Genomic DNA, 21,959 nt, shown 5'->3' with positions numbered 1-21,959 from the left:
ATGTCTTTACTTGGTCTTATGCCACCTGTGGGTTTCCTGAAGCTGAAGCCTAGACAATCCATGTGCCTATGAAATCAAGAGGTACATTTTATTGCTACTCGCTGCAGTGTAAGTGGAAACTACATTATTGCAATCAATAAGCAATATGTATGGGTTTTTTTTTCCAGACCACTGGAGGGCAGCATAATTCCTTTAGTGTGTATGTATGGGTTGTTGGTTTCTTTTTTCCCTAAACTTTTATATCCATGCCTTCCTCCATTCAGGTACAGAGTATCATTTCACACCAAGACAACTGAAATGAAAGAGTTGAATTCCTACTTAGTGTAAATTCATCATTCTTATTGGCTGGTGACACAATATTGGTACAATTATCTGTTGGAATTAGCACAGCAAGTCCAAATTCCTGGCTTACAAAGATGTGCTTCTACATGAAAAATCCCACAGGCTTTTGTGCCTGTATAAGTTATACATTGCCTAAAGTGGGTTAGGATGAAGACTATCTTATAGTAAAGCATTATACAACAGTTAGTAGAGGGAGTACTGTTCTTCAAACAGGGCACGTAATGCTCATATTACAGATACAATACCATAGAAACACAAATGTATGCAGGGAGGAACATGTCTTGTACTGGTCACTTCATTCCTTTTGGAGGAGAAGCACAGTATGTGCTGGGCACACATGCTTTGTGATCTCAAAGGCTGTCCTCTACAGAACTAGACACTTGAAGCAGCCTGCAGTTTAAAGCCAGCTGCACAAAATGTAGCCCCAAACATGCCTTTCAAAAGCTCCACAAATGCCAATTACATGAAACGATATGAGAAAAGCAACAAAGTAATGTGCCTAATTAACAAAGCTAGAGATAGGGCCAGCCATTTAGTTTCAAGTACTTCCAAGAGAGATGTTAAAGCCAATGGCCAGACCAGATCTGGAAGAAATAAATTAACATGCTGGGTTAATATTTCAAGCTCCGTGGGAGTAAAAAGTGCATGTGGTGAGGGGAATCAAAGGTAAAAAAATCGCAGGGTACTATTTTGTTTGTTTGTTTGCCAAGGACACTTCAGCTTTTGCCATTTAATATTCTTCATGGTATGCTAGAAAATATGCAAGAAGTCATAAAAGTATCAGCATTGCATCACTGGATTTCCTAAATTTATCTTTTCCCCACCTGTTAAATCTTAGCTCAAGGTCAAAAGAAACCACTACTTTGAGTGAACGAATTATGGGGCAGACACATTCACAAAAATACACTAGCAGTTCTCTTTTATCTTTAGCACTATGAACAACCACAGCTTAAAGATTCCTCTCACCATAGGACTTCTCTGAGAAACAAGTTCTGGTAGCTTGTTCAGAGAATGGCCTGGACATGGCTTTTGTTCCACAACAGGTTTTTTGCCCTCATAGCTAAGAACTGAGTAGCTGTCTGGTTTCAAATCTTAGATACCTGTCATTGGGTTAGCTCAGGCCATCACAAACTCCCAAGTTCCAGCAAGTACTGTGGCTTGAATCTTTTCCAGTACTCATCTGCTGGCAACTGTTTCCATCTGCTCCTTCTTGAATGGTTCTGCTTAGTCCCTAGGGAAGAGCAGGAAGATTGTCAACGCACTGAACTTGCTTGTTGGGATCTGGCTGCTCATGTTTTACCTGAATCTGTCATTTCACCTTGTCTGCTCTGTGGCCTTTTTTTCTGCAGTAAGAATTCTGAGTGCTGCTGTGTATCAAAAAAAAACCAAAACTCGCTATTCCTCAGATGTGGATGATGAAATATTATTCCTTCTTTTAAGTACAAATAATTATTATTAAAAAGAGATATGGAAAAGAATTATCTGTTCACTTAATCCTTACAGCTGCTATGTATGTAGTGATTCCTGCATGCATGTTTTGTAGCTGAAGCCACATATCCTTTATTATGTATTTGCTTTGTGGTGAGTGAAGGCATACGCCCTTCAAGCCCTCCAGAACCACAACCATTACCTGGGGGCTTTATTTGTTTGGTTTTTTTTTCTTTCTGTGGTAAACCACACAATGTAGAAAGAGAAGGAAAATCAAAATCAACATCTATTTCCATGTCTTCTATTTTAGACACCAGCGCTTACATTTCCAGACTTGCAGCTGAACCTTTAGGAACTTTGGGTGATTGAGCAAGTGTCTACATAAGGCTCCTCTATTAATCTGTCCCATTGTTTTCTATGTACTTGTTAACTTGCTATCAAAAGACTAACATTAATTGCTCAGAGTGAGTTAAAAGATTTTACTTCTTCTTAACCAAGATGACTTGTTTTATATTTTTAGCTCTGAAAATTCTAATTCATATTTTGATATATCATCTCTAGCCTGATTTCTAACTGGACCAAATCCTCTTCAAATCTCTTAGGCCTTCAAACAGGTGTGGCTGAAAATGAAAACTTTTTTTTTCTCCTTCCAAAGTACATCGAAGTACATCCCTAAATAAAAGCAACGTTCTGCAGATCACAGTATCACAGTATCACAGTATGCTAGAGATTGGAAGGGACCTCAAAAGATCATCTAGTCCAATCCCCCTGCCGGAGCAGGAACACCTAGATAATGTTACACAGGAATGTGTCCAGGCGGGTTTTGAATGTCTCCAGGGAAGGAGACTCCACAACCTCCCTGGGCAGCCTGTTCCAGTGTTCCGTCACCCTCACTGAGAAGAAGTTTCTTCTCAAGTTTAAGTGGAACCTCTTGTGTTCCAGTTTGTACCCATTACCCCTTGTCCTATCATTGTTTGCCACTGAGTAGAGCCTGGCTCCATCCTTGTGACACTCCCCCTTTATATATTTATATACACTAATAAGGTCACCCCTCAGTCTCCTCTTCTCTAAACTATAGAGACCCAGCTCCCTCAGTCTTTCCTCATAAGGGAGATGTTCCACTCCCTTAATCATCTTCGTTACCCTGCGCTGGACCCTCTCCATCAGGTCCCTGTCCTTCTTGAACTGAGGGGCCCAGAACTGGACACAATATTCCAGATGCGGTCTCACCAGGGCAGAGTAGAGGGGAAGGAGGACCTCTCTTGACCTACTAACCACCCCCCTTCTAATACACCCCAGGATGCCATTGGCCTTCTTGGCCACAAGGGCACAGTGTTGGCTCATGGTCATCCTGTCATCCACTAGGACCCCCAGGTCCCTCTCCCCTACACTGCTCTCTAACAGGTCGTTCCCCAACCTGTACTGGAACCTGGGGTTGTTCCTGCCCAGATGCAGGACTCTACACTTCCCCTTGTTATATTTCATCAAGTTATTCCCTGCCCAACTCTCCAGCCTGTCCAGGTCTCACTGGATGGCAGCACAGCCTTCTGGCGTGTCAGCCAGTCCTCCCAGCTTAATGTCATCAGCAAACTTGCTGATAGTACACTCAATTCCCTCATCTAAATCGTTGATGAATATATTAAATAATACCGGTCCCAGTACTGACCCTTGAGGCACTCCACTAGTTACAGGCCTCCAACTAGACTCCGCCCCATAGACTACAACTCTCTGGCTTCTCTCCTTCAGCCAGTTCACAGTCCACCTCACTACCTGATCATCCAGACCACACTTCCTCAATTTAGCCGTGAGGATGCTGTGGGAGACTGTGTCAAATGCTTTGCTGAAGTCAAGGTAGACCACATCCACCTCTCTGCCATCATCCATCCACCATGTTATTTCCTCATAAAAGGCTAAGAGATTGATCAAGCATGATTTCCCCTTGGTGAAGTCATGTTGACTGCCCCTCATAACCCTCTTATCCTTGATATGCCTTAAGATGGCACCAAGGATAAGGTGTTCCATCACTTTCCCAGGGATGGAGGTGAGGCTGACCGGTCTATAGTTACCCGGGTCCTCCTTCTTGCCCTTTTTGAAGACTGGAGTGACATTTGCTTTCCTCCAGTCCTCAGGCACCTCTCCCGTTTCCCAAGACTTGGTAAAGATGATGGAGAGTGGTCTAGCAATGACTTCTGCCAGTTCCCTCAGCACCCGCGGGTGCATCCCATCTGGACCCATGGATTTATGGATGTCCAGATTGCTCAACTCGTCTCTAACCCATTCCTCATCGACTAAGGCAAGTGGCTCCGTCGACCTGACTTCATCTAAGGTCTCAGGGGTACAAGGCTCTTCAGGACTGCCTGCAGCAGAGTAGACAGAGACAAAGAAGGCATTCAGTAACTCTGCCATCTCTGTATCTTCTGTCACCAGGGCACCCATCCCGTTCATCAGTGGGCCTACATTGCCTCTGGTGTTAGTTTTGTCTGCCATGTATTTGAAAAAGCTCTTTTTGCTGTCCTTGACCCTTCTCGCCAGGTTTAATTCTAAGGAGGCCTTAGTCCTCCTAGCTGCCTTCCTACATCCTCTAGCAGCAGCCTTATATTCCTCCCAAGTGGCCAGCCCCTCCTTCCATGACCTGTAAACTCTCCTCTTCCACTTGAGCATACCCAGCATTTCCCTATTTAGCCACACAGGTCTCTTGGCCCTCTTCCTTGACTTCCTACGTGTCGGGATGCTCCGATCTTGAGCACGGAAAAAGCAATCCTTGAATGCCAACCATCTTGGGCCCCTTTATCTTCAAACAGCCTTGCCCATGGGATTTCCCCTAGCAATTGCTTGAAAAGGCCAAAGTTTGCCCTGCTAAAGTCCAGGGTTGCAATTCTACTTGCTATTCTACTGGTCCTACCACACAAGATCCTGAATTCCACCATCTCGTGGTCGCTGCAACCAAGGCAGCCCTCAACCCTTACTGCTTCGACCAGACCCTCCTTGTTAGTGAGGATGAGATCCAGCAGCGCTCCTCTCCTGGTTGGCTCATCCACCATTTGCAGGAGGAAGTTATCATCCATACACTGTTATCATCCATACACTGATCCTCCTCAGTTTTAGATTGGGGAGGGGAGAAATAGTAAGACAGGCAATATAACATAACACTGAAACAAAGCTGAGGAAGAATCCGTTATCAATCCAAATGCAATCATCTGGATTTCTTCCTAACTAGAATTATATGTATTTGTGGATATATAGGAAAACCGCCTCCTAAGCATACATTCAGGAAAACTGACAGTACTTTCATTGACCTCCCACATCACCTTTTCTGTGGTGCACTGTCCTTTTCAGAATACATCTCTCTGCCTGGATTACACAGTGATCAAACTGGGCTACAGAAGCACAGCACCACTGTAGTACTTCTGAATAGAGACTTGTCATATCCTGAAGGTTCTTAAGGGCTTTGGCCTGATAAAGCAAATAAGAAGCTAAAATACTTCTAAATATATAACAGAGAATGCAATCTTTTTCTCTGCTTTTTAACAGGCAGGATGCCTATGAGCTAGAGAGTAATTTTAAAGGAACCTGTAGAAGTGTATTTCAGATTTTACTGCGGTCTGAAAAATTCCATAGAAAGAAGGCCTTTATTGTGGTTTTGAGAGCTCTGCACCCCTTTTCTCTCACATCTTTGCAGGAAAGACAATAAACGTGCTATTGGGGGCTCTCTTATAGGGTAGGAATCCACGCAAAAGCACAGAAAAGTCTAGTTGTGGAAGAGAACAGAACATATCTGAAGTAAGATACACTTACGATTTCTTCTTGGCCAACTCTAAACATCTTGTGCTACTTCAATCTTTCTCTGCTTCCTCATTATTCCCAACCCCTTCTATTTCTGGAATACCTAGAGGCAAGAAGTACAACTGCAAAACCTGGCAGAATCCACAGATGAATCAGACTGAACCAGTAAACAATGACTAAAAGCTCAGTGTCTGAGGAACAAGCATATTACTGTGCTTCTTAAGCTAAACCGTTTAAATACAAACGTGCTGCAAATCCTATATGTTAGCAGCATTCCCAGCCACAATCTGGAGGGCAGGTACACTTTTGTACAGAAGGCTTTCCCAGGTCCTGGAAACTCTGGGTAGAGCATCTTCCAGTTCCCTGGAGAGCATAGACCATTCATTGTATCTCGGAAATGGAAGGCTGAGGACAAGCTAATAGAGGTGCCATTCTTTCACTACTTGCCTGGATGTAGCACTCAACACCTCATTTAACTGGAACAAAAGGCTGCTGTTACTATTGAGCCACAGGCCCAGGCACAAGCCAGGATCAGGAAATCTGAGTTCCCAGCACCTGGCCCAAGATTTGCATCAGAAAGCGGATTCCATTCATTCACACTTACATTGCATAAGTCCTGGTTATTGACAAAAGAAAGATAGCAGATTTAATCCTTAGTAGTAATTATTAAACTAGCATCACTGGAACTATTATACTTTATATCTCTTTACATGGAGCATACAAATAATTACTTCAACAGGATTAAATGTCATATTTCATGGGACTGGCTGCATAAATATTTACAAAGCTAGAGAATGCCAAAGAGTTACTGATTCATGTCAAATATTGAGAAGCTGGGTTAATCAAGGGATTTAAGCAATGCTTTAAACCTTTGAGTCAGCATTATTGAGACTTATTTGAACTACTCTTACCTCTCAACATCCAAAGTTTTACAAACCATTTATAACAATAATGATTTACAGGCTATTTTCCCATCTGCTTGTCTGGGAACATTTCAGTCACTAGTGCAAACTCAGAGTAGGCTGGAGAAGTAATAACAGCTGTGGAAAGTGAATCATTCAACAAGAATAAAGTTCTCATTTCAGTTAAAAAAATAAAAGAAAGAAAAGTTCTAATTATTTTTTGTAGGAAATGTTTTAATTATTTTTTTATGTGCTTAAATGAAAAAGAGATACTTGAGGTGCTGAGAACTGCATGCCTTGTTCAAGAAACGACTAGCACCTCCTGCTCTGTATTCTGTATGTAGTATATGTGAAATGCATATGTCTGATCTATGTGTTTGTGTCTGTTGCTACGTTCATGCACCTGCAGATTGGCTGAGATTTTAAAAACATAGTGACAGCATTAGTAAAGCTTTGTTTTCAGAAAAAAAGCTGACTTGGTCATTCTCAGAAAGTCAAGGTCATTTTAGGACTCCCCCAAACAAATAATCTAATAAAATAAAGCCAAATCATTAGTCATTTCTGAAACTCTAGAGTACATGGTAGGAGTTAAATAGGTCAGAGCTGTGTGTGCTCCTTCACCTTCTTACAAACGCAGATTTACAGCCTTCAGAATGACTGCAATTAGCTCATAGTAACATGTATTTAGCAGCTTCCCTAAGCATGTTATTTTGTTATGTGTTGACATGAATCTTCCAACAGTCTAAATTGAATTTTCCTTGTCAGCAGCTGCTTGTTGTGCTAGATCACACCTAGGTCAGCAGGAAGGTGACAAGAGACAAAGCTATACCCTTCCTATAACTAGATTGTAACAAAGTGGTACATTAACCAAGCTGTATGCCTAATTTCAGTTACTTACAGTAGATTTTTCTGTGATTTAGCCCCATAATTTCTTGAGGAACAATTATTTCTGTTTTGGGGAATGCCTTGTCAAAGAGAAATCCTGACACTTTTACTACAGCCTTGACTAGAATACCATTTCTGTAGGTCCAAAAACTCACACTGTTTCAGATCAGTGTACGTACTCCAAGAGAAGCAGGACCCAGACCAGCTACATGCTGGATTCAAGCAGGTGCTGGGTGTAAGACAGACAGCTCAACAGCTGTTTGTAGTGCTTACTGTCCCTCTTGCCAGGAAGGAGCAATCTTTTCTTTCTGTACAGGAAAGGCAGTTTCCCTACAAGAAACCTTCATAGTCCTTTAGCACGCAGCAAAACAATTCTGCCAACACCTTGCCTTGCTCAGGTGCACCAATCTAGTCATCACATTTACTCAGCTCCAACTCACATAAAATTTCAGCAAAACCAAGCATATTCAGGTGGGAGCTTCTTAGTGGAGTAAAGACCAATGATAATCACTAACATACAACAATATTACTTCCATTTTTTTTCCAGTGCAACTTCCATTTATCACAGTTTGATATGCATCTGTGTAACACTGATATTTCTACACCAGCACTCTTTCTGAGGGATCCTAAAGGATTTGCAAAACAAAAAGAACCTTCACTCACAAATGTTAGCCCAGTGCAAATGGATGGAGAACAAAATGCAGCCCAGCAGACAGAGCATAGTAAATGTTTCTCAGCTCACAGCAAAGCCATGCAACAGTTGAAGAACATACATAAAAATGAAGGAGATATTCAAGCAAAACTTAGGTAATTAAGAAAAAAAACCCTAGCTAGGTCTAGATTAAAGTTCAGGAACTAGAATTCAGTTATCACTTCTGCTGCTGTAGCTGCTCTCATTAAAAACAGCATGACTTCTTTGAATCAGGCTTTGGGCTACACGGCCCTTGAGACCTGCAGCACTTCTGTGACTCCCTCAATCAACTTTAAGCACCAACAATTTTCTCCTCTATTCTCATTCTTTCAATGGAAGGCTTTTGTCCCACTATTGACAGTTCTAAGGGGTAAATCTAACCTTTCAGAAAAGTAATATAATCTATGCAACTGCAGCTTGCTTTTTTTTCTAAATGATTTTCAAGGACAAAATGAGTACATTGTACACTGAAATGCACCTCAACTTCCCATTTGAAGACCTCAAACCAAATGATTTACGTGAATCAATATTAACAGATAGAGCAATTCACAGCATGATGTAATCTAAAACTGATAAAGAACTGCACTGAAATACTGTTGTCATGAATTTGATACAAGAGAGCACAGGCTGAATTCTAGCATTCAAGCATTGCAAAAGTGGTGTTCCAGAGGTAGCTGCCTTTTGTTTTGAGATTGTAACTGTTACAAATAGGGCTCTCCCTCTCACCTTCCTCCAGCTTTAAAACATTTTGGATGTGCTCCCCAGTTGCACGCAAAGTCACAGGTTCTCCGAACATCTCTTTTCCCTCTTTATGCTGTTGCATTTGTTAGGATTGAGCAACAAGTTTTACATAATAACCCTTTTCTTTGAATATAAACTGGATGATGAATTCAGACCTAGGTTTAAATTTCAGGAGTGAATGGTTCATTAGTTGTCACCTTTGTTGGTATCCTCACTAGAAACCTCAGTAAATGAAAGGCTAAAGTGGTGTGCAGAATGAGATAATCTTGGTATACTAGTGAAGCCTCAAAACCTACAACAAAGCTTCCCTATGCGCTTTCTGTGCCTATACAACAGTCTGTGATTTTGATCTGTTAATCCAGCATCTTCCATAAGCGGTAAAATGTCTTCATAGGAAAAAAAAATCACTCCAAAGTTACAAGTTACTAAATTTAGGAATATTAGGGAATATACACTCAGTCATCTCCCACACTGAGAAGAAAGCTCCTTGGGAGTTAGATTAGAAATCACTGCAGTTCTTAGCTAAAGCAGTAAGCAGAGAGCAGGGGGATTAACAAATGAATAGCAAGTGAACCCACAAGCTATTTTTTTCTTTGCAGACATAATTTAGACTTCTGTCTGAAAGACAACCTACCTTTCATTGTGTATTATTACTCTGAAGCATAAGGCAACAAAGGTGATCCCAGGAAACCAGATACAGAGGTGAAAGAAGGACTTACTCTTCCTGTGTCATCAGAACACAGGAGAGAGTGGAGTGACCTAACACGACTGACAAAATTAGTAAGAGGACTCACTTTGTTTTTCTGCTACACAGTAGTTTAGAAACTAAAATAGATCTATGGCTTAAAGCTATTCTTTCACTGTCATCATTAAAAGTGTTGACTTAGAAGAACAGCTAAGGTTATAAGTAGACCCAATGACTCTAACAGGACTGCTAAAAGTGCATATATACTCTCCTGGGTAGTAGCTGTGCAACTGGCCTCTCTGAAAGCTCCCACAAAGGAGGCCTTTAGAAAGGCCTTTCTAAACTCTACAGCTTGTGCCAGGTTTTGATCAGCCCAGCTCAAGGTGGATGATCATCAAAATCTCTCACCAGTTGTGAGAATTAGCTTAGGAGATAAAATGTAATTCCAAGGCCAATGTTTTCCAATACATTTAAGAATTTCTAATAACATCACTTGCTGCTGCTGCACCAGAATCCTTTTTCAGACTGTGAACTATTTGAACAACCTACCAACTCCACGCTTCCCACAGAGGTGTCCAAGAACTACTGGTTGGTTTAATTCTTTTTAGCAAGTAAAACTTAGTAAGCTTAGAGCTTCTACCGTTGTGAATGTGACCAGAAAGATCCACTGGCCTAGGATTTACATGTCCTTAAATCTCTTTCCTGGGTCACCTGCTTTCCTCAGCCTTCATAACTTAAAATGACAATAGATATCACAGAAAAAAAGTAGATAACTCCTGGACTTACACATCGGCCTTCGCATTAAGTCTTTCCTGCTTAACTTCCCTTCCCAATGTAGAGAAGACACTCATCAGGGAAGTACAGAAAAGACTGCTCAGTTCATTGATAAGGGATCTAACCTTTTAGTCATTCTTTAATTTCATTCATTCTTTAACTCCACTGAAGTCAATGGCATTGCATGAGTGACCAAAAGCATGGTCTTGCCTCTTCAAGTTATTGTATTGTGTCTAAGTCTAAAAGCATAGAGGAGACACACAGCTATGCTGAAACCAAAAAGACTGAACATGGGTTATGGCTGACTGGGGCAAGCTAATCTGTACATTCAGCTCACGTACACGGGGGGTATGTATCCATTATAGCCTTGGAATTCTTTGCAGAGTGAGGGGAGATCCTTCGGCATCCCAGCACATGAAGATGGAAGCTTATAGCTTAAGATATCAAATCTGCTTAAGCAGATTCTGCAACCAAAAAGAATCTTTAAAAATGTCAACTATAAACCAGAAAAAAATAGTTGTAATATTGTTATTTTTCCATAGGACTAAGGGAGTAGAAGTACCACTATACAGTTTGGGATTAACCAAACTTCTGTGAAAACTTTTTACCCATAAATTAGATCTTTGAAAATTATTTGGTGTGTTTTGTCTACCATAGTCCAAACATTAGCAATTATGGATTTTTTTTTTTTTTTTTTTTTAACTAAACCAGAATTTTATGTCACTGTATGGCAGGCTTAAAGCAAAACTTTGCTGATACACAGCACCTGCTGGGCTGACTTAAAATATTCGTTATGTATAAATCAGGAACTGCCTATCTGGTGGTATCAACTACCACTAACTAATTAAACAAATGCAAATCATGCTGTAATCTACAGTGCAAAACAGTCTTTGTATCTTCCGGTGCAGTTATGTTGTGTCACGATCCTTGTTTAATAAGTACATTATTTTTCTAATATGTTCCTCTCTCAAACCTCAAGGTAAGCTTCAAACACAAAGTTATCTTTCATTTTCCACATCAAAACAATGTATGAATTTCATATTTCAATTTGTATTTCTAAGAGAGCTTCCCATTTCAGCAGCTGTCTTGCTCTGGATCTCACAGTTTCTGTTTGATGATCAGTCTTTGACCTGAGGCCCTCTCACATGTGTTTTGAACTACCCAACTCTTCCATGCCTACCAACTGCTCCTTTATCAATTACAGCCTTAGTATGTTCAAAGAAACCTCATAGGTCACTTAAGCATGGCCTTCTCACCCAAGCCTGTGAAAACTATCTTTAAACGAGCTTGCTGGTTTTAACATATACTTTCAGATGACTTCTAAGGTCCTGTATTATGGCGTGGGTAAGTCACTGATGTGGGATAAGGCAACACAGAAGGCAGGAGCTGACAACCTGGGAAATAGCCTCTACAGCTCTGGATGTGACATGAAGGACACATTGGCCTAGGATTCACAAGTCCTTAAAATTCTTTCCTGGGTCACCTGCCTTCCTCAGCCTTTGTAACTCTCAGAACCTACCCTACAGTGCTTTCCTGTTGATCCTTAGATCTGTTACTATCAGAAGTAGTACTTACTACGATTACAAATAATGTTCACTTGTGTTATTTCTGTCAATGAGTCATCATTCTCTTTTCCTTTCTTAATACCAGGCTTGAGTTCACAGACCTGCCCTCACTTCTCTTTCCTCCCTCTGTCTGGCAGTTCTCAAGGATTTTAGATAGCATTTCTGTGCTTGTGATTCTCATATTTCCCCCTCTGTCATCAACCTTTCTGCCTCTGCCTGGCATCTCTTCCTGGAGATTTTGTCATCAATTTATGCTTGCTGAGGTACAAGGTTGTGTTGGTTTAGCTTCACTTTCCCTTTTCTCCTTCACTACTGTCAGCAATAACATACCCCATTTCCACTATCCCCCCTCCCTTTCCCATGAGTCACACACAGATCCTGGGCCTTCATTCTACCCCTCCAGCTTCAAGACCAATCTCTTATCGTTTTCATAGGCAAATCTGCTGTTTAGGCCTCTTTGGTATACCCTACCACAACTACTGCAAAGTTCTTTTCTCTATACTCCAAACATAAAATGCTCCTTTGCAACCTGAGGAAGATCAAACACCTCTCACAAACCTGACCACGTCACTTACTCCTTAGCAGCCCTCCACTTGTTTTTCACCTACTGTCCTACTTCAAGGCCCAACCTAACTGCATTCCCCCAGTCTACTCCTCTTCTGTTGAGACCCGTGTTGTCCCCACCACTTCTGCACTCCAGCAGTATTTCTCAACCACATACCCTTCAATCATTTCTCCACCTCATCCACTTATGGTGACACAACCTCCCATGATTCATCGACAAAGGCTCGGCTTTCCAGGCTCTTTCATAAGCCCACTCATCCTCAGATGGTGTCAGCAAATAAAACACAGAACATGTCTACATACCTCTGTTACTTCCTTTCCACGCCACCATCTCCCTGATGTTCTTCAAGCTACTTGCAAGGCAGGAACAGGTTTTCTGTAGATGTGAAACTGCTCTTGGCACTCCTTATGAACTAATGAGAATAAAAAAGAATAAACAACATGAACACAAATCACAAACCCCTACCTACCAAGCCAGGTTTTAGGGAAGAAACAAGTGAACAGTAGGAAAAATGGAAGAAAAGATGGATAAAAAGAGCAGGTGTGTGGGACCACGTAAAAGCACGATGCAGTAGGCCATTCAAACCCCATCCCTGCTCATGGTGGGAGGAATTTGTGTCTAGGGGGATGCTGAATTTTGCCCTTCAGTGAGTCCAGTTCAGGAAGGCCGACAACAGCCATGACTGACTTCAACAGTGCTAGACAGGGCTACTCCAAGCAGGGCACCACGGGCAAACCCAGCGCTTCCCGACAGGGATCTTAACTCGGTGCGACCATCGCGCCGCTGAGAGGAAGAGGCCGGTTACTCAGGACGTAAGCGGAGGGCGCCCTTGCTCCAGCCAGGGGTACTGGAGCAAGGGAGCCCTGTCCCGGCACCGGTACGGAAGCACTCGAGCTGGCGGCCGAGGGGCCGCTGGGGTCGGGGAGGCGGCGCCGCCGGCGCTAGGACCTGTGGAGCTGCGGCGGGGCGGGAGCAGCGCGCCTGCGCGGCGCTGCCCGGAGAGCGGGCGAGCTGCACCGAGCCCCCCGCCGGCAGCGCGCTCCACCCGGCCGCAGGGGCGGAGGCGGCTCGGCGGGAGGGCGGTGCGCGGCGCTGTCCGTTCAGCACCGGCGGGAGCTCCCGCCCTGCTCCGCCCCGCCCCGCACCGCCCGGGAGGGCGCGGGCACAGCCCCGCCGTACCCCCGCGGCGGCTGCAGCGGCACCCGCGCCCCGAGCATCTGCGGGCAGCGCCGGCGCCGCGATTTTCCTCCCTTTTTATTTTTCCGTGTTTTTTTCCCCCTGTGCTGTTGGCCACGTCCAACCAGGGAAGGGCCCTCCCCCTCCGGCACGTCCCCGCGCCCCGGCACCGCAGCGCCCGCGCTCCCGGAGCATGGCCCCCCCTGCCCCTGCCCCTCCGCCGCGGCTGCTGCAGCTGCCGCGGCCCCCGAGCGCCTGACTTCAGACGACGGCGGTGCAGCACCGGGAGCCGCCGTCAGCGGCTGCCCCTCGGAGCGGCTACAGGAGAGCCGAGCTCGCGAGCCTGGATCGGGGCTCGGCTTAGGCACTGACTGCCGCCGAGCAGCCGTCCCCTTACGGGCTTGCTGCCTGCCGTGCTTGCTTGGATGATTCTGCGACATGCCTAATAAGAGACGAGATGGGCCAGGGCGACGAGAGCGACCGCATTGTGATCAACGTGGGAGGGACTAGGCACCAGACCTACCGCAGCACCCTACGCACCCTGCCCGGCACGCGGCTGGCCTGGATTGCTGAACCCGATGCCCACAGCCACTTCGACTATGACCCCCGCACGGATGAGTTTTTCTTTGACCGGCACCCAGGCGTCTTTGCCCACATCCTGAATTACTACCGCACTGGCAAGCTGCACTGCCCCGCGGACGTGTGCGGGCCCCTGTATGAGGAGGAGCTGGCCTTCTGGGGCATTGATGAAACCGATGTGGAGCCCTGCTGTTGGATGACCTACCGGCAGCACCGTGACGCCGAAGAGGCTCTGGACAGCTTTGGTGGGGCACCCCTGGATAGCAGTGCTGAGGACGGAGACATAGATGGCACCGGAGACTCTGGTGATGGTGAAGAGGAGCTGGAGATGACAAAACGCCTAGCACTTAGTGACTCCCCAGATGGCAGGTCTGGGGGCTTCTGGAGACGGTGGCAGCCCCGCATTTGGGCGCTCTTTGAGGATCCCTACTCCTCCAGATATGCAAGGGTAAGCTATGCAATCAGCATGCTCATCAAAACACTCGAACCTCCCTTCACCCCCACTTCCTCCCAGCATCATCAGGGTTATCTCTGCTGTCACAGCTGAGCAGCCATCCATGTGTGTGGCCATATATAAATCAGGCATGGGTTATGGGGACATAACCCATGCTCTCAAGCAGGCCCCATGCATGCGGCACGAGTGGACACCAAGGCGTGAACTCGTACACATATGTGGGCTTTAGGAGAGCCTTATTTTCTAACAGGCTCCTAAAAATCCAAAAAGCCAGGGGCAGGGTCCCATTCATGGACCAGGGAAATCTCCATTACACCAGGTAATTTCCCTCCCTGCACAGATTTTTACAGTCAGTCATCCCCCAGTAAAGACAGACACCTTGTCTCCCCTTTACAAGATGGAGAAAGGATCATGGGAGCAGGCAGTCCCTGGGCAACCAGGGGATTTGGAGAGTTTCTCAGCCTGGACTGGAAAGGGAGCCTGTTCCTTTCTCTTTTCTCATACATACCAAGTTAAATATTTATGATCATGCTTCTCTGAGAATGGGTAATTCAGTTGCTCACTTTCCTCCTCACTCTTTTCCCTTGTGGGAAATGCAGAGTATTAATCAGAGGAGGAGGTTCATTCATGTAGAAGGGACACTGTGTTTGACAGTTTCTTGCCTGGCTACTGAAGGACAACTCCTCCCCTCCTCAGCCTGCAGTTGTTTTGGAAAGTGAATGCACACTGATGCAGTTCACAGCATAACTGTGGGTAAAGATGGTCTTTAACAGTCACCCGACTCCTGTAAGTAGGTACCTGTCATGCTATTACATATGAGGAAAATTACATAAATTAGGGCCCGATTCTGCTTCTGAAGTCTAAAGTAAAGCAAACCTTTACTTCAGGAACAGCAGCAGGATTCACCCCCAAGGTAACCATATCGATAAGCAAGAAAACAGATAGGATAGTGCCTTTGCAAAGAAATTGGTTTGTGTAGATTTTACTCCTCTTTTAAACATACCTTTGTTATGGCATAACTGCTGCCAGACCTCAGTAGGGATGAGTGATGCTTCGGTGTGGGAGGATGATCAGTGTTCCTGAGGAAGATCAAAGAAGTGAGATCAGATTAGGGAGCAAATTGGATGGACAGAGGAAAGAGAAGTGGAAATGCAGAGAGCAAGGACAGGGGAGCTGGTTGTGTATGAATGGGTGGTGGAATAGCACTGCTGGAGATTTGAGGTCTGAGCAGAGATCTTCAGCTGGGAGCCGCTAGGTCTGCACAATGAATGAATGGGGAAAGCTGGACCAGAGCCTGGAGTTATATCTTGGTGCATTTCTACAGATTCTTGTTTGCATACCCTTTGGAGACTTCCTCCCTGAACAAAGAAGTTAATATTTTAAATGAATTCCTTTAAACAGCATAGGGGATAAAAGAATAATAAAATATTTACCATGAGATGAAAGGTTGATGCTGTTGAATTGCAGCTTTCAAATCCCTGATTTCTGCCAAGGGAGCATGGAAACTGAGGGAAGGCTGGAGGGTATCCTTCAAAAGGCTTAGTTAGCTTCCTTTAATCAAGCCCAGTGTTAGCAGGCATTGATTTGAATAGCAGATCTCTGGTGTCCAGGAATCTGTTGGTAAAACACATTTCAAGTCAAAGCAGTGTGCTTTTCCAGGATTTTCTGAAATGGTCCAAAAGGCAAAGGGATAATGTTGTGCCAATGAAAAGAACACAGAGGCTAAAAAACCCTTCTGCTTGGAAGCACTGTGGAATTTTAGGTTGGAGGATAAAATCTATAACCAATATTAAGAGTCTTTGTGATGTACAAACTGGAATTCTAGGAGGATATAAAATCCATTTGCTAATTCTTTATGGGTATTTTCATTTAGGAGCAGGCATTTTATAAAGTGATTTGATTTGTGTTTTTTTTCTCACAGTGGATGTTACACTGTTTATTCACAATCACATGTGTGTACCTGGTAGAATTCAACCCTTGATTTACCTTTAACTTGTTCTTTCCTTAAAGTATCATTAAACTAGAGAAATATGAATTCTGGTCAAAGTTGAAGTGTATTCTGAATATTTCATGGCTTAAATATGATTCTTTAACTTGTATCTATGGAGACGTAGGCCTATATGCATTAATATTTTGCATGAAGGAAGATGGCTTTCATCATCAACACATGCATATACTGTCCATTAAGAAGACATTATAAGACGCTTAACATTTTCTAATAAAAGCCATATGTTATGGTTATGGATGTAAAAAGAGATGGGAGGTTGATTTATGCTCCTGTAACCTAACAGAGACATTGCAAAAAGACCTCAAACTCAAAGTAGCTGATTTACAGTAAAATAATTGATTGTATCGTTAATAAGTGCATGGTAAATTGAAGCAATCATAAGTAGAATCCCTGTTATCTCACTTTTAATTGTCTACACTACATTCAATTACAAACTGTATTTCAGTCATGCAAAAATTTAAATTCACATTGCCATTTTGTCAAAAAAAATCACAAAAATTTGTCATCCTAATTGTATCTGAGACTTGACCTAATGGTGGTTACTGTATACATGTTTGGTGTCTACATATAGCACCAAACTGCATGTCAACGTAACATCTTAATACAAGCATCAGTTTACATAACCATCATACTGTTACTCTTGGGCAAGTAAAAGGAATACAGTATATGAATATTAAGATGAGATGAAAACCTGCATACCTGAATAAAGCAAGATTTCTCTGGACTATGTCTCATACACTGTTTCAGTGAATGCTTAGGAACCGTCTGTGGAAAGCTCAACATTTAATCAACTATAGTAATTCTTGGAGTGTTCTGATGGACACTGCTTACAAATACAAGTACCTTTGACTGTTTTGCTTCACTAGCACCTAACCCATGCTAAATTATATCTGATCTCATTGTAGATGGGCAGGGAAGACTAGAAGAGCATTTGTGTATTTCAGGCAAAATCAGCTAATTCTGCAAATCTTGTCTATTTCTAAACTTACTTTGATAAAGCATAAGCTCCCAGTCACTAGTTGTTTGTCTTTAGGTGCAACATAGTCAACAGTCTCTTGTTAAAACAGTAGTGGCTGATTCTAATTAAATTCTATTTTTCTAAACACTAATTTCTTAAATAAGGTAGTTCTTTTCTAAAAAGATGAGACACTTTAAAAAATTGCATTGTCTTCTAAGTCTAATCGAAAAAGTAGCTTATTTCAAATCTAAGGTTGCCTTAGACATTTACCTTAGTAAGATAAACAGGTGTCACACTTCTCTGTAACTTAAAGGATCCACATTTGGATAAATGGAGGCAAAGTCTGGTACCTGGAGGTCTGAACAGAGTAACAGATAAGGTGATGCAGATTTGCAGAGATACTGGGTGCATACATAAATAGACAGGCATCCAGGTGGATCTTCAAAAGCACCTGATCGGGCAGCTAAATATCACCGCATGTCAATGGATATTGTGTACCTAAACTGGCGAGATGTTTCTGTAAAGCTTTTTAGAGCTGTCATTTTTGCATTGTCAGGGAACATTGTAAATTTATTTTTTGTAAGTAGATGCAAGGGGGGAAAGAGTCACACAGAAAGCTACAGAGATACACTAAAACAGCGTATCTGAGAGTTACGTTGTAATAAAGCTCCTGCTTTCTGCACTCATTAGACTTCATAGGTCCCTCAGTTCACAAATGTGTGAAAAATATTTCTTACCATCCTCTCTCATTTATATTTAAGTCTGTCATGCTGGTTTTACACTAGGAAAGCTCCCACTGACTTCCTGCAGTTTGTCCTGCAGGTATCTGACATCTTTGACCGCTTCCTCCTCCTCCCCAGCAGGATAAGGTTGTATTTGTGTTAATTCACAGTTAGGTTAGTCAGTGTTTGGGAACCAAGAGCTTTCAGCTGAAATTCTGCACTAGTGTTCACATTCAAATTGGACATTTAAGCTTCATTAAAGAAGCCTCGGGAGAGCTTTTGTAGTCATTCCAAATAAACATTTTTACTGTTTTTAAATAAAAGCTGGTAGGGGTCCTATAGAAAGTCCTCAACAGCTTGACTTGACATCCTAGCATATGCTATACAGCTCTAATCTGGAAGAGGAAAGGCAAATCTCTCACTTATCCTTCCCTCATAGTCTCCCTTCATGTCCTGCGGAACAATCTGCTTTCCTCAGTAGGGTGATTTTTGAAGGACAAGTTTCCAACACTGAGAAGCAGACAGGAAGAAGAATAGTGGGGAAGAGATAAGTTATTCCCCAGGGATTTCTTCCGGCTTTCTTTTGTATGTTCAAGAGTATTTAAATCTTGCTATGTTCATTTAAACTGATTTTTCTCCTTATAAACTACATCCTGTAGGTATAAGGCGGCTTACAGGATCCTAGTTCCTGAATAACCATATTACCTGGAGGCTTAGCGGCTGGGGTGATTTCCTTTACCCTGGCCTAGTGCAGCTAAGCTCTGAAACTGGGGAAAGTAGGGAGTGGGAATAGATACTCATGACCCTTTGCAAGGGGAGCTTATTCTGCAGCCATCTGAGGTGGGACACACTGCACAGGAGTGCTCCATGGACAGTGCTCCAGGGGGTCCCAATGGGTGCGAGATGATAGGGAGAGAAAGGAGGAGAGCTGCCCCACAGCTTTCCCTTACCCACAGGCACCCCTCTCACCAGGAAGAGATTGCGTCAAAGGGGCTCTTCTGGAGCTCTCCCACCTTGGGCCTTTCTGCAAGGTCTCCCCTGCTGAGGCGTATCTAATCCTGCACTGAAGCTGGCTGCAGTAATTCTCACCATACACTTTCACAATTAACAAGACAGCCTAATTTTAACTGCATGCTGCATTACAGCTCTGGACAAATGAGAATCCACATTAAATGAAGTTTCCCCTGCATTTGTAGTACAATGGAATTAGAGCTAGACATCTATTAACTACCATTCTATCATTCATTATTAATATAGTTCCTAAAATCCCATTTTATTCTTATTTTCTCCCACCAAGGGACATGTTACTGCAAATCCTTATATAACCCATTAGTAAGCATGGTATAGTCTTCTCTGCATCCTGTCTGAAGAAGGCTTTGCAATGCCAGCTAGAAAATGCTCAGCTCTCACACCAAGTCCCACATTCGGCCCCTATCGAACTAGCCAAGGTGGAAGCAGGCGCACACACAAATAACTCCTGAGAATTATCCCTCTGACTTGAGAAGTAATAAACTTTTTAACTATCACAAAAGGAAAAAAAAAAAAAGGAAAAGGATTGTTAACAGCCATACAGAATCATGACTTCATTGGTTAGAGTAGTCCAGAAACACAAAGGAAGATATGTCTGCCCAGAACATCTTACAACCTCTTTGAAGTCACAACCTCACAGGGAGATGAGAGGGATGATGTTATCCAGCTGACAAATATATGGCTGGCTAGTACAGACTTAGCAGTTTCAATTCAACGAAGACTTTTTTTAATCCATTTGCCTATTTCCATTTTTATTTCTATTATTCTAAAACCTCAAAAAAAGAACAGCATCTGTTGCCATTTTAATTTTTTTTTTTTTGAATCTTACTTAATTTTAATGCTTCTAGGTTACAAAATTTACTTGTTTTAGCTCAGGCTGCGATTCTATGGATCATACCATCATATGCATACACATATATATACCTTCCTATCACTGCCACCTCCTACAAGGCAGAGTGGGATTTCCATATGAGGAAGGACTTAAAAATTAAACCATCCCTAAATATTTCTGAAAATGTTACTGTGGTGCCACTGAAATCAATATGAATTTAGTGACTGGTTTCAGTTGATACTTGGTTCCTTCTCTCTAATCCATCCCTTTGTGCCTCCAATTATTATCTTTGCCCTTCTCCCGACATTGGCTATTTTGGTTAGGAAAAAAAGGCAACAAAATACTGGTATTCTCTGTTGGTTTATCATGAGGCAAAGGACAAAAGATATGTGGATCAATCATTATATTTCTATTTTGGAACGGCTCACAAAAAGGTGATATGTTAGACTATACCTAGAAAAACTGTTTTTCCATCTTGTTTTTCCTTCTGCTGTGCCATCTAGTATTCAATGGTACTCACTCAGCTTTCTCATTTGCAAAAATACGTGACTGATCCCTATATATTTATAGTAGTACTTCAGTAAAGTCTATACATACTGCCTTTCTTTTAACATAAGGAGAGATGTTAGCAAATCAGCAACAGAGGGCCCAGCCTTAGTGTTACTGAAATTCTATGCCAAAATTACCACCGACTTCAAGGATAGAAATGAATTTTCCTGCAGTATGGTTCAGGTTAACAAATTAATTGCAGTGTACTGCTTTTTTTAATAGGGACATTGCATATTTCCATTCCAAAGCACTGAAGTGCAATAGATCTTAGCAATTTACTAGGAACAAGCACATTCAAACATATATTTTCATAATCATTTAAAGACATGAGCATCTCTAGCACATTGCATGAAAAAATAGAGTTCTAATACTGACAAAGCTCTTCCTGCTCTTACTGGCTTTTTTTTACTGCAAAGGACTGTAGAATACATCTCCATTCAAACCATATGACTTAAATTAGTGTTCAACCAAATCATATCCAAGCACTGCATTTCATAATAAAAAGGGTTAGCAGGGATATTCAGATTGAAAAATGGGGCCCTAATTGATAATCAAGTGTGTAATTATTTCTCACGCGAAAACAGATGGCAAAACTGAGTTTCCATTTTGTATGAGCTTGATTTTATGAAATTTCAGTGCATTCTTGGGGGTAAGACCAATAGAACAGCCATTTTGTGATCTTTGCAATTGTATTACACTTAGCTTTTCAGTTACTATGTGCTGAATTTGATCTGAAGAAAGAACAGTATTAGAAGGCTGACTAGGCTTTCCTCTACTGAATATTGCATTACATAAATATGTGATTCACTCCAAATGGTACACAGAAGTGTTAGGATCAGATGAAATCAGAGAAATCTATGGAGAACCACCCCCTCCCCTGGAATATAAACCGCATGCTGTCATTTCTAAAATAATTTTTACATCTCCTGTGCTCAGTAAGGACCCAGATTTTGCTGTCTTTACTCCTACTCTTGTAGTGATAGCTTACTCCAGGAATATCCCCATTTCCTTTGGGCTGAGAACAAGGTATTACCCAACATGCGTACAGGTGAAAGGGCCAGGCCCTAACTGACTTTCATTTCTTTCAGATATGATTTATAAGCTATAATGGGGGTCTAATAAATCATGCTATAAAAATAATGAATAAATCTCAGTCCAAGGCTTTTTGCAATGATTGCTTATGATGTAAGACCCTTTAATGACAGGGAGTTAAAATTGCATTGTAATGGCCCTTTGTAAATGCAATAAATCTCAGGTTTCAGTGTGCTGCGGACAGCCAGCAATGTGTGTG

General features: G+C 42.6%; 1 protein-coding gene and 1 long non-coding RNA gene across 7 annotated transcripts in view; one reads left to right on the top strand and one right to left on the bottom strand.

The window, feature by feature from the left end:
- Positions 1-218: 218 nt before the first annotated feature.
- LOC134158676 (uncharacterized) lies at positions 219-13,398 on the bottom strand. Its single transcript, XR_009962856.1, has 4 exons — positions 13,310-13,398; positions 7,614-12,773; positions 5,566-6,593; positions 219-1,573 (listed from the first exon to the last, which is right to left on the bottom strand). It is a non-coding gene; the product is annotated as an uncharacterized LOC134158676 (long non-coding RNA).
- Positions 13,399-13,879: 481 nt separating this feature from the next.
- Positions 13,880-21,959, top strand: part of KCNC1 (potassium voltage-gated channel subfamily C member 1) — a 123,643-nt gene continuing 115,563 nt past the window's right edge. For all 6 annotated transcript variants that reach the window (XM_062608863.1, XM_062608859.1, XM_062608864.1 and 3 more), the window contains exon 1: positions 13,880-14,564. In XM_062608863.1, the coding sequence (XP_062464847.1) occupies positions 13,995-14,564 (570 nt within the window). In that variant the 5' untranslated portion in view covers positions 13,880-13,994. The remainder of the gene's footprint in view (positions 14,565-21,959) is intronic.

The sequence above is a fragment of the Pezoporus occidentalis genome, unplaced genomic scaffold, assembly GCF_034315485.1.
Source record: "Pezoporus occidentalis ecotype Australia unplaced genomic scaffold, CSIRO_AGI_Poc_V1 ctg131, whole genome shotgun sequence".
NCBI classification, from domain to species: domain Eukaryota; kingdom Metazoa; phylum Chordata; class Aves; order Psittaciformes; family Psittacidae; genus Pezoporus; species Pezoporus occidentalis.
This window is presented reverse-complemented; position numbering and strand designations above follow the sequence as displayed.